Below are 12,258 nucleotides of genomic sequence, written 5' to 3'. Positions count from 1 at the left end.
CCTAGATAGAAGGAGCACGCCCTTCTTTCATGATCAGATATCTTTGAAACATGAGGAGCCAACTGTTCGATTTCCTGACATCATACACTGCTGAAACTACTTCACTGCGTAATGTTTATGTGTAGTTGGAACATCTATTACTTCCACTAAAGAAAGCGCGTAATTTTTTATCCACTCGGCATATGAAAACTTTTAGCTAGACAAATGCTAACGTTAGCGATATTTTACTCTAGCTCTATCTGCTGCTCACATTGCAAGTACATGTCCACGTAGGAGTGAACTCACGCGGTACCAGATCACTGACTGTTTTGTGATTTACAGTCCTATGGCCTATACTTCCTCACCAGTACAAACAGTAACTGTCTGCAACTGAATGCGTCACAACTTTACAGACAAGGACCCGTTCCCGATACACGCACTGCCGACGTGCGGGTACGCACTCGGAGCCTGTCTACAGCGGTCCAAATGTTCATACATGTACGAGAACTACGTCAACGCGTGCCGCTTCGAAGGAGACACGTGCCACATGTCAAACAGGTGGGCGAAGTCCGGCTGCTCATGCGTCCCACACCCCCGCACGGTAGACGGCAGGTGTGAGCCATTCTTTTCATGGAAACTTCTGACCATTCAGTAACATAACTTGCATCGCACCTTCCGACACCACGACACGGCCTTGCGCAATGCATGTGGAGTTGTTCGCCGCGAAATACGAATTGCATTTTTTCCTGCTCTGCTGCTGGGGTGCTATCCCCCGGCTACAACCCTGCTGGATGCTATGCCCGGTAATGACCACTTGCGCATGCCACCACACTACCGGGACGTAAACCTTCAACGACATTGGATCTTCAACTTTGAAGCCCCTGCTGACAAAATACGCGAGTTGCGAGCTCAGATCTTTGCTGGAAAAAAAAACATTGACTGCATGTAACTATGGTGTCCACCGTTCAATATTGCACACGATTGGGTCACACCATGAAGATATTCCTGGAATGTGGACCGGCGATGAGGCCAACTTTTGGCTCAGTTCAGTCATGTTAATAAAATACAAAGCCATCACTAAAAAGCAACAGTGTTGGCTATTACTTTAACAGGGTTAGTTGATAGCAACGGTGTTAGCTTTTACTAGTAACAGTGTCAGCTTTTAACTTTTATCATAAGACTGTTTTACAGCTTGTTGATAGCAAAACTCAACAACTTTTTGGCTTCGTCTTGAGTTATTGCACAGTGCATTGGTCACAATATTTGTGGCGGGATGCGTTTGCACCATGCAACGTCTGCAACTTCGCGATTGTTTAAAAAAATCCTGCCTAGAGGGAGAGGGGGGAAGCCCAAAAAGGTTTTTGAAATCACTGCAAAAGTTGCGGAATATCGTGCAAGTTTATTATGGCTAAACAGATTAAAGTAAAGCTCTAGGATTACTTCCATTGTTCTCACAAGGCGTGAGAGCTGTTCAACAAGAGCTCCCTCTGCACTCCCCCCCCCCCCCTGGAAGGGGGGGGGGGGGCGAGGGAGCAGAGGGGAGCTCTTGTGGCTTGTGAGAACAATGAAAGTAATCCTAGAGCCTTACTTAATCTGTTTAGCCACATTAAACTTGTGCGATATTCCGCAACTTTTGCAACGATTTCAAAGACCTTTTTGGGCTCTTGTGCCTTGTCAGAACAATGAAGGCAGTTCTAGGGTGCGACTTTGGTTTTCTCAGCCGTAAAATACTTTTGGAACACTTTACAACGCATATTCTAAGTTGGCTTCCGCTGTTTTAGTAATCCACGAGGTCGACGGTGACGTTCAGTTGCGTTTCTTCATCCCGTCTTTCCTTTTAATGACAGTGACGCCCTATTTGCTTTTGCAGCCTGGCGTCTTGCAACACAACTTCACCCATTAGCGTGCCGCACCCGTGCTCCTTTCAGAGCTATATACAAGCGTGAGGCTTGCCAAATTTTGTAAGACATATAAGCAGCTTCACTGTTCAGTGTCGAAGCTGAAATTAAAATTATGGATGTAACAATATTGGTACTAATTCGTGGCGTGGTTTTTCCCTACTACAGCTGTCTAACACTCGTTGGACTACGATACGCCCTACAGAGCATCTCACCTACCGCCTCACCTCTATGTTTTCGGCTTCAAACATGAGTTGATTGGAGCTGTAATCATAATTTGTCCATCATTCACTTGTAGTGAGCTGTTATTGCTCGCGCGTGCCCTCATAATTAACCGACTTCCATTTTATTCCTCGCGGTGGTTTCGACTTTCACCATAACGCTACATTCATTTGCCGTAACCGTAACCAACTTAGGCCGACAGCTTTACCCCTCTAGTATACTACAGTGGCACACAGGGTCCGGATGGAGAATAGGGTGATGTTGGCTAACATACTGCCGAAGTGGGATATTCGAGGAACCGTGCACCCGCGTTTGCAATATTACTTTCCACTTTTCTAAACATGGCAAGCCGCTTCACACGAGGCGTTCGGTGCCATTCGGGCTAAGGGGCAATAGCGTGCAGCAAGACGCTCTCGCCTTGAATCTCATTTTCATCTCTCACATGGTGCTTTCGGTCCTAGTTATCGTTCAGACAGCGTCCCTGCAGTTAAGGAGAGTCTGCCTTCGCAATGTCAACGTCTAGAGACTTCATCGCTATCCTTATGCCATCTTCACCAAGCACTCCATCTTTCGAAAACGTCTTTACGAGATCCCTTTGAAAATTTCGCTGATTTGCACCTTCCACAACGTCTTGTGGGCACTGTTTCTTTTTATGAAAGTTACTCCGACCGTTTATGCCAGCAACACCTAGCGCGTAGCATGCCAACAGCGCATATCTGATGCATCGTTGCCCTGAGGGCCAAAGTTTTTCTTCATCCTTAGCAATGCTCAGGCTAGTGCTCATGCTCAATGCTCATCCCTTGCCCCTGAAGAGAGATTGCCTCCCCAATGCCAACCACCCAGGGATTTCATGGTCTGGATCCCTATATCAGCTCTACTGAACACGATATCTTTCGCAAACGTCTTTACAAGATCCCTGGAACGTCTTCACCAAGTCGTACTTTCCACAACGTCGTGTGGGCACTGTTCCTGTTTTTGAGAACCTCTCTGACTGACTGCCCCTGCTCCTCAATGAGGTCGATCTTTCTATGTGATCACTTCTGCTCTGACAGTCAAAAATCCGCGTCCTCTATCCGCTAAACTACCGGTGTCGGTAGACATCATGGGCATGAAGAGCCTGCATACATGGTCGTCTTTGGCCTCATGTACCCGCTAGGTTGCTATTTGTTCATCCAGATCGTCTGTTTGGCTTATTCCCGACAACATGGCAACATCAAAATAATGCTTATTTGCCTTAGGTATTAGCCCCTCGGCATGTGCATAACGTTCCCTTTAAAAACCTGAATGGCCAACTCTTCTCGAGTAGTTAAGGTGGCTGATTTGCGATATCATTTAGTCAGAGTGCTGCCCATTTAACGATCATATCCCGAGTTGTATCAGTATTTGTCTCACATTGGGACCCAAGCCATAACACGGGTTAGCAACAGGTTAGACGGAGTATTCCACATTTGTGTGTGGTTTCGAACCGATATAGCCATTTTGAAGATCATTCAGTCCAGAAACCCTGCCTTTTTAAGACTTATAACTATTTTTCTGATCTTGACGCCACAAGCTTGGACAGACCTTCTCGTACAGACTGTTTCAAGGTCACCTAGGCACGCATGACACGATAAAAACGTCAAGCAAATGTTATCACCGCATTGGCCATATAATGCTCAAGGCCCTCAAGACCTGATCACCAAGTTATTAATGTCTGGTGTCATTAACTCAATCCCTGGCATCAACGGACTTCACTTGGCTCTAAACCAATGCTATACGCTTAGTACACGGCTCCAACACGAATCACGTAATATGGTATATAATGCAGAGATTAGGACAGTGGTACGCGTAGTGGCGGAAATAAGACTGGGATTGGACTAACTTCGGAATAGCTCCAAAACCGATTATATGAATGCAAATAAACAATGTAAAATGGCGGACAAATATGCAGCAGCACCACGATAAATGGCTAAAAGACGAGCATTGTCGATATTCCGTTCGCAAACACGCCCCAGGAAACATCGCCACCTCACGGCAAGTTGAACTACCATAAGTGAGTGAGTTGGCCCGTCCGCCTCAGTGGCAATTCTGACACAGCCAGTCTGGCAGCGACTCTGACGTCATAAGGACATTTCAGACGCAATGAAACGATGGCATGTTGAGCTGCAAAGTTACTAAAAAACATTTGGACGTTATCTTCTGCCGTCTTTTAGCTATTTAAAGCAAACCGGCACCTACAAGTGAACCCATTTGATCATACCTGATGTTTGCCTGAAAATCTTCAAATGTGGACCATTCCCTTTGATAAATGCCGGGCACAATGAGGAACACCTCATTATTTTTGGTATGAACAAGAAATCTGTTAGATATGCACCTGTGTGTCAGAACTTAGCTTCTGCTAAATGTTTTTCACCCTGTCACTGAAGGTAGCGCCACGCAAACGTAGCGTCTGGAGGGGAGCTCCGCACCGTGCCGCGGTCAAGGTCAGACTGAGAACGGGATGGGCACTCGAACGGCGAGTGCTTTCGGATGTCCTGGGACGCCACCTGACCTGAATTTTTCCTCTCATGGCGGCTTGCTCCGCACTGATGAGCTCGGACGCGGTCTTTGAGACTGCCTTCGAGGCTGGTGGCTTTGTCCGCTTGCCGCTCTCTGACCGCTTCATCTGGCCTGCTTGTAGCCTTCTTGGCCGTCCCTTGGCGGTCATTTGCCCCCGCGTGGCGTGAAACGTCAGCAGCGTGGGACGCTGCTTCGCTCAATGCCCCGCTCATAGGTTTTCTCAGCACATTCTCTTTACCCAATGAAGTTGTCGTGGACAGTACTCGCGCTTTTGATGAGGTAGGATGTTGTTCCAAAAGGAAGTTGCAAGTTAAAGGGAATATTCCACAGTTGAAGATATTGAAGGAAGCATAAGATATGATGAAATGATCTCACCTTTAACTATTCATATCATTTTAAGTGGAAAACACTGCTCTAGACAACACTTTTTTGTTCATCAAATGTGCTTCTTAATACGTCATTGGTTGGGTACGTCATCATATCTTGAGCAACATTGATTGATGGGTAATTGACGTCCATTTTATATGGAAGAAGTGCTCTCGAATGCCAGATATGAAAGACCGGACAATAATACTCTTATGGCTAATGGAATGGCAGTATTTCTATTACGTTGTTATGGTATCATGGATGCCTGCGTGACCCTGAAATAATAGGCACGAAGTGGTGTGCACATCGTTGGGGCATTTAGTTCAGAAACTAGAAGTTTTTAGGTCATAAGAAAGACAGGGCTGTGAAATGCACCGAATGATCTTCAATGTAGCTATTTCAGTTTGAAATCCCATCGAAATATTGAACACTTCCTATAGCGGTCTTGTTTCTGACATCCTCTCCCCACTTTTGCCATAGATGTACTTCCAAGGGCCCTGAGCTGCTCTTCCGGCACATTCTGTGCGTACATTCTTCTTCCGGCACATTCCCTGCCCTGTCTGTTGACCAGTCGCTGGCTTTCTGACTTACAGGCAGCGCCCCAGTTGCTATGCAGAGTAGGAATTGCAAGGGGGGAGGAGGGGAGGAGTGGCAGTAGAAAAGGTGCTGACAAAAGTTGAACACACCCGTGGTACTAGTCGAAATAAAAGCTAGGTCTCGAGCACTAACGTATCGCCTGACATATTTTCACATTGTGTCTTGTAGCGGCATGTCGAAGTACCTAACCGGGGCCCATGACCTGACGTCAAATTGGAGCAGCCGAACCCGTTCATCTGGGTGAAGCGCCTCATACGGTGATGTATTTGGTCGCGATTATCAAATGTCAAACTAAATCACCTCTTCTCACACTTATCACGACCTCCCGCTCCAGGTACCATCCATCGTGTTCGCGTCCCGCGGCACCAAGCAACCCATGCATGCTTTGCGAAAAGTTACTGCAACTGGGCACTTCCAGTACGGGTGCACAATCGTACCAACTTCTGAGCGGCATCGTAGGCATCTGTTATATACTGGCTCGTCAAATTCCTGGGCGTGGCATTTGCGACCGCAGTTCGTGTGACGATACGGCAGTGTAACGTCCCACCCTGTTGTGGCAAATATTTGTTTTCGCGAACACATGGCCAATCTGGCTTCACAGCTTCATCGCAATATTCCTCTCCATGTTATTTTCTATTCATGGGACTGTCGAATTTCTACTAAATTAGATCAAGCATAAAAAGAGATGCCTAGCATTTCTGGGGTGTCAAAAAGTAGCTGGTGTACCAGACAGCTGAAGCGTGACAGACCGTGGCGGCTGGCAACTGGCAGCTCAGCTTTGTATCCCGTTCTATCCGGGTTTTTTTCCAGAACGTATGCGTCACAATATCACAATGCAGGAATAATGCTGCTTGGATTGGGGACAAACTGTTTCTCTGCCTCGTATCGCGGAGGATGCTGAACTTTCCCGCTCTAAGACCACCAAAGATCACGCGCGTTCTTAAGTGGCGATACCAAGTTACCAGCAAATGCCACGAGAGACCACTCAATAGTTCAGCCAGTCGGAAGAAGAGACTGTGGCGCAAGATACAATCCAAGCACTCCCTGGCATCTAATCTGGCCCCGAACACCGGCGACCTGCGTCTGACTTGCCTTGACTTGGATGGTCTCGAGATCCATGATGTATGCTTGAGTCATTCCCCGTTGCCGGCCCTATTTGATTGACCAACCATGAGGGGAAGCGAACCCAAAATTTCGCTTAGTAGCACCATCGCCAACAGTCTTGAAGCGGTTGAAATAATTGAAATGGGCCTGTAATGTCCATTCTAATCAGACCTCCTTTTTCCAACAGCGGTATCAAGGTACTCTGAGCTAATGACGTCGGCGTACACGTCGTTGCGAAGCAGGCTGCGAGGAGGCGAACAGTCACGGCCAGTCAGACCTGCGGCTGACCATCAAATGCCTGTCGTGAACCATCAAATGATCATCAAATGCCTGCCGTTTTTCAAGCTCCGCCCTTGAAACAGCCCCACGTCTCCGCCATGTTGACCTGTCTGCAGCCCTCTAGCGGGTGATCACACGACAATCCGCAGCCTGACATGCTGCTGCAGGCCGAGCCGCAACAGCACCACACGGGGTAACTGCTCTCCATTGGCGTGATGAGCAGCGCCATGTCACCCCACGTGCGGTCCCCCATGTTCCGCACATGGCGACTGCGCTGTCCGCCATGTGCAATGTGGACAACCCGGTCCCACCGCCGCGATCGTACCGTAGCAGGATATAGGAAACCATACGCATGGTGGCTTTTACGGTTTCAGGTCATGGTCGTGTTTCGAATTGTGTACAAAAAGGTGCGGTATAAAAGGGGTACACACTAGAAGTATACAATCAAATGAAGCGAGTAGTGGTCAAAGCACGCGGTACGCGAGCAATGGCTTCAGTGGGAAGCGAAATTCTGCGACTATCACTCGTGGTCATCCAGCAGTTCCTACAAAGCTGCGCTGAACGGAGTGAATACACATCTCATGCCTGAGGAGAGGTCGGTGATGGTGTGCTGTTATCGGATGAGAAAAATTAAAGGGACGGCTCCACATTGAAATGTGAATTTGAACTGAGATAACCAGTCTCAAGACCACTCCATGCTGTTCATAGTGATGCCTTCGTAAGAATTCAAATGCTCTCGTTGCTAAGCTTGGCGCCCGGGAACTTGTGCAGAATATTTCGCGTCGCCGATTTTGAGATCACCCCGAGATGTTTGTCACATAGAAGTCAGGCGAATTCCTCCTCCTCAGCTGCCTTTCTGTGCTCAAGGTAAGGACAAACTTGACCATTGACATTTTCGTATATATCAGCACAGATGGCCGCATTAACGGAGGGCAATCGGCGTTCAGCCAGCTGAACGCACCAATTGAAACTCTCGGACTCGTACCGCGTTTTGTAACCCATAATTAGTTCTACTAGGCAGTCCTACTAAATATGACGGATATCAGGCTGGGAATCGAAAAAAACTTAAGCATAACGCCGTAATCGAGCAGAAGAATGCGAGTGAAATATAGAGGTTTGATCACAAGAAAGGGCCAAAACACGCGCACGCAACAGTCGTCAGGCTTATGACGCACGCCTAAATTAATAAGACGCCTGGCGCTAAGCCTAAGTACCCCAAATAAGTCAGCTTATCCACGACAATGCAATGCTGAAATGGCCAGCCTGGCAGCAACTCTGATAGCATAAAAATGTTCCGTGGCGTAATCAAGCGATGACGTATCGAGGGGCGTATTGATAGGTAATGTGCATTCTCTAGGGCAGTCTTTTCTACAAGGTATGCCAATAGTTGCAACTGGGCTTTTCAATCACATCTGAGGTTTGCCTCAACATCTTCAAATGTGTAAGATCCCCCACAAAATTGTTTGTCGGGATAATTGGCGAAGGCGTGTCATGTGCAACGTTGAACATATTTAGCACAATGGCTTCTTAAGTGTATGTCTCTTGAGTAGCCGAAGCTGCATATCAAATTGTGACGGTTTCACAAATGCCAAGGACGAGTGTGGGAGGGACTTTTGCTAAGAATAGATTTGTTTTGGCTGAAATGCCCCTGGCAAGCTCAATATCTTTATGTTTAGACTTTATGTTTAGGCCTTCTCATTCTCCAAAATAGAAAGGTGTCCTCAATCGATTTGTCCGGAGCGCGATCCTCGGTCTCCAGTTTTAGTAAATTTCGAAAGCAATTTACGAAGACACGTTGTCTAAACTGTCGATGTTTCTACGCCACATGACGCATTATATGCATTGTTGTGCCACACGATGTCTTTGTTGTGTTGCATGGGCCACAGTCATGGGATCCCTGGCCGCACTCCCCGGGGTGCGGCCAGAGCCTTGGCAAGGGGTGAGGGGCACCGGGGTGACGAAGGCTCCCCTGCTGGTGAAAGCCCCTCGCCTTAAAAAAGGTTCACGGGATTTGACCCACTTGATTTCGAGGAAGCCCAGTTTGCTCGCTGCAATCATTTCACATTTAGTATTTAGTACTATGCAGTCATTCAGTGCTTTCTTCGGAAGTGCTAGATGACTGCATCAAATAAACCGTTGATAATTCTCGTTTTACAACTGTTCAATGGGCTGTTTCTAAACCAAATGGGATGAAAAGTTTGTTTCGAAATGGGCAAACCATGTCCACCTGGGGATATTCAACCGTTCGTCAGAAATTATTAAGGAAATCAATGACACAAACACCGTTTTAAGCATGCGCACTCGCAACTCGAGAAGCAAGAACATCGATGCGCGCCGTCGGCCCCGTGAATTTTGAGAGGTGGCGGCCAGCGGGCGGACGAGAATGACCGCGTATTAGGGCAGCGTTACCTTTGAAGGCTTTGTGAAATTAATCCGCGCGTTTGGGGGGGCACTTTGAGCCACATATTTCACCTGTGCAATTTTCAAACTGATAATGGAAACGGAGAGGTATTTGTAACATCTTGAACCCTTCATGCATTAAGGTAATGGTTGAAACGCTAATACTGTTGCTTGCGCAACTGCTCATCCGTTCAAATAAAAAACCTGAAACTTATACCGGCAAAATAAACGCTTTAGTATGACCTTTTAACGATACGAATCAATTTAAAGGGCTTTCGGAAACATCGTTTCACAACACATGATTGCTTTCTCGCGCCCAGCGCCCGCAGCGTGGTGTTAGCTGCAGTGGCCATCGCCGTAAGGTTTGATGGAAACTGCAACGCCGCATATCGGTGTTTCTTCTAACGATTGCGAGCGCGCATGCTCGACGTTATATCAAATCATTTTTCACTTGTCCTTTCCAAAAATGACGGACAAACAAGCGGTCAGGCGTACGTTAGTCATGTCAAAACCAGTTCCGCAAGATCCACCAGTGCCACAAGATCTACCCTATTGAACACTTAAGGTTCAATAGGGTGGATCGTTTACCTATCCCAGGCGAGGGCCCCGTGGATCAATAAACTAGAGAGTAATGGGCACATTGCGTACCCAGGTCAAGGACTGAAGGGCTGTTCTGTCCAAGCCCGGGATACATGCCGACGACCGTTCTGACGGCCCGGAGGCATAGGACCCCTCGCTAAAATAGGGATCAGGCCTCTTCGGTATTCGGGCCTCTGCATGACATACGATGCCTTCATTGTCCCATTGTAGGCCAATTCATCCTAAGTTTTCATATCTAATTTCATAATCAGAGGACCCGTCCGTCCCTACGGGCCCTCTGACCTTTGGGCGGCCATTTTTGTCCCTGTCCATTAAATGTATTCCGGCATACTGTGCTGACTCTTGTCAACGCAGTATGCCCCATTAGGCACTATGGGCCTGACCGACACGGGGGGGGGGGAGGCTCATTGTTTTATGAGCACCGAAAAGTGTAAGTTACGACCCCCGGTCGTGTCCCTGCTTGGAAAATGAGCCCCCAGTACCCAAACCGACACATAGCTGATTGTTGGGTGTTGGTGACCAACAACGGACCCCTTGTTTGGCAATGTGGACCCCAGAGCGACACACGGTGGATGTCGATGAACACGTAGTTAAAGTATATGTGCTGTGCACCTGGTTCATATATTAAACGTGGAACACAGTAAACGCGCGGTGGCTCATTCCGACATAACAATTTTTGCTTTAATTATCTAAGGCACTCACTGCGCCTAATGACAGCTGTTAAGATCAAAGATAATTCGTCTAGTAGTGCGCGAAAAAATAAATTTGTAATAGTTTCGGAGCAAACATCACACGGATGCCTGAGGCCGATTGCATATGCAAACTCTCGTGACCAACTTGTGACTCGCAGCACAAAGGCTCACATATGCATGAAAACATTGTAATCTTAATGCATCTGAGCTAGGTAGCGCGAAATTGTGCTATGGACTAATTAACGAATCACGATTGGGCTATGAACTACACCAAATGATCTTCAAGATGGCTGTTTCAGTTCAAAACCCCATTGAAATGCGGAACACTCCCTTTAATGTGAACAAATGACGCATACATGCCTATTTTTGAAGGAAAGCTTACAAAGGTGATAATAATTATCTATCAAGCTCAATATAATCTTAGCTTCAAGGTCACTCACGAGAAATGAATGACCTTACGCAGACGAAGCGATGTTTGATGGGGTGCATCAGGGTACGCTAGCTGTAAATGGGTTTGCAAGGTTACTTTGTCCTGTGCGGGGATTGCAAGCAAACCGAAAGATTCATTAGCTCCTGCCACGTTGACATTATTAGACAGGGGCGTACTTGAATGCTTTTTTGAAATGCACAAAACCAAGATAAACGGGAGCGAAACCCATCGTTTGTCGTCAGGGCTGTCAAAATGTCTCCTGAATTTTTGCTACATAAGCGCCTTTGTTTCGTTACTGCGTGCGGCTTCTTAATTCTGATGTTACAAATTTGGTCCCCTGGCACTAGATTTTCAAGTACCGTAAACATAAAATGACCAATATGTACCAGATTGCAGAACAAAAACGCTGCCCGACTGAAAATTACCGGCCATTTTGATGCACCGCACAGCATTCCACGAGCTTCGCTCCTGTCCATTGGCTTTTCGAGCATTTCAGACTTATATTAAATTACGACTCCTTCTAATTATGCCAGCGTTAAAGGGCCTTTCATACAGGTGGAAACCGCTACCTCCTGGCTGTGAGTTGTGACGTTTTGGTGTAAATTGTCTGAGAACAGGCGATGCGCAAGGTCTGGCACCGCGTGCGGTACACATTAAGCTATCAATTTTGAGCCCTCACGTCCGCAGAGTATGCGTAAATCAAGCCAGCAGGTCTTTTTGCGGGTGTTGCCGTAAAAACGGTGGAATTCGCCTGACTTTCTGCAAACAAGAATTACGAAACTATGATCCTTGTCACCCTAAAGGAATGGACGGTTGCCGTGGAATTTACGATTAGTATTCGTTTCGATAAAGGCATGCAGTCAAAACACCTATCTGCCCATTTTCCTGGTTATTCTACGAAGAATAAGGCTATTCGTAATGTCTTATATGCATCATTTTCCTCGCAAATGCGCTCAACATCTTAGGTCATTGTCGTGGAAAATAGCCCTTGCCCTGAAAGGCTTTCCTGTATTTATGTCATTGTGCCAACAATATATCGGGATACTGCAAAGTTCACTGAGGCTGGGTCTCCCCACGTCAATATAGGTAAAGTGCATATGATATGCTAAGCCCAGTTTGACCAACGCTATCCAGGACAGTTCGTTTCGTTATC

At 47.0% G+C, this 12,258-nt stretch overlaps 1 protein-coding gene across 1 annotated transcript in view; it reads left to right on the top strand.

The window, feature by feature from the left end:
- The first annotated feature begins 396 nt into the window (after positions 1-396).
- LOC119092340 (uncharacterized) overlaps positions 397-12,258 on the top strand; it is a 32,933-nt gene continuing 21,071 nt past the window's right edge. Inside the window, exon 1 of the mRNA XM_037215305.1 lies at positions 397-537. Coding sequence (XP_037071200.1) covers positions 476-537 — 62 coding nt within the window. The 5' untranslated portion in view covers positions 397-475. The remainder of the gene's footprint in view (positions 538-12,258) is intronic.

The sequence above is a fragment of the Pollicipes pollicipes genome, unplaced genomic scaffold, assembly GCF_011947565.3.
Source record: "Pollicipes pollicipes isolate AB1234 unplaced genomic scaffold, Ppol_2.1 Scaffold_3447;HRSCAF=4054_pilon_pilon_pilon, whole genome shotgun sequence".
Taxonomy (NCBI): Eukaryota; Metazoa; Arthropoda; class Thecostraca; order Pollicipedomorpha; family Pollicipedidae; genus Pollicipes; species Pollicipes pollicipes.
This window is presented reverse-complemented; position numbering and strand designations above follow the sequence as displayed.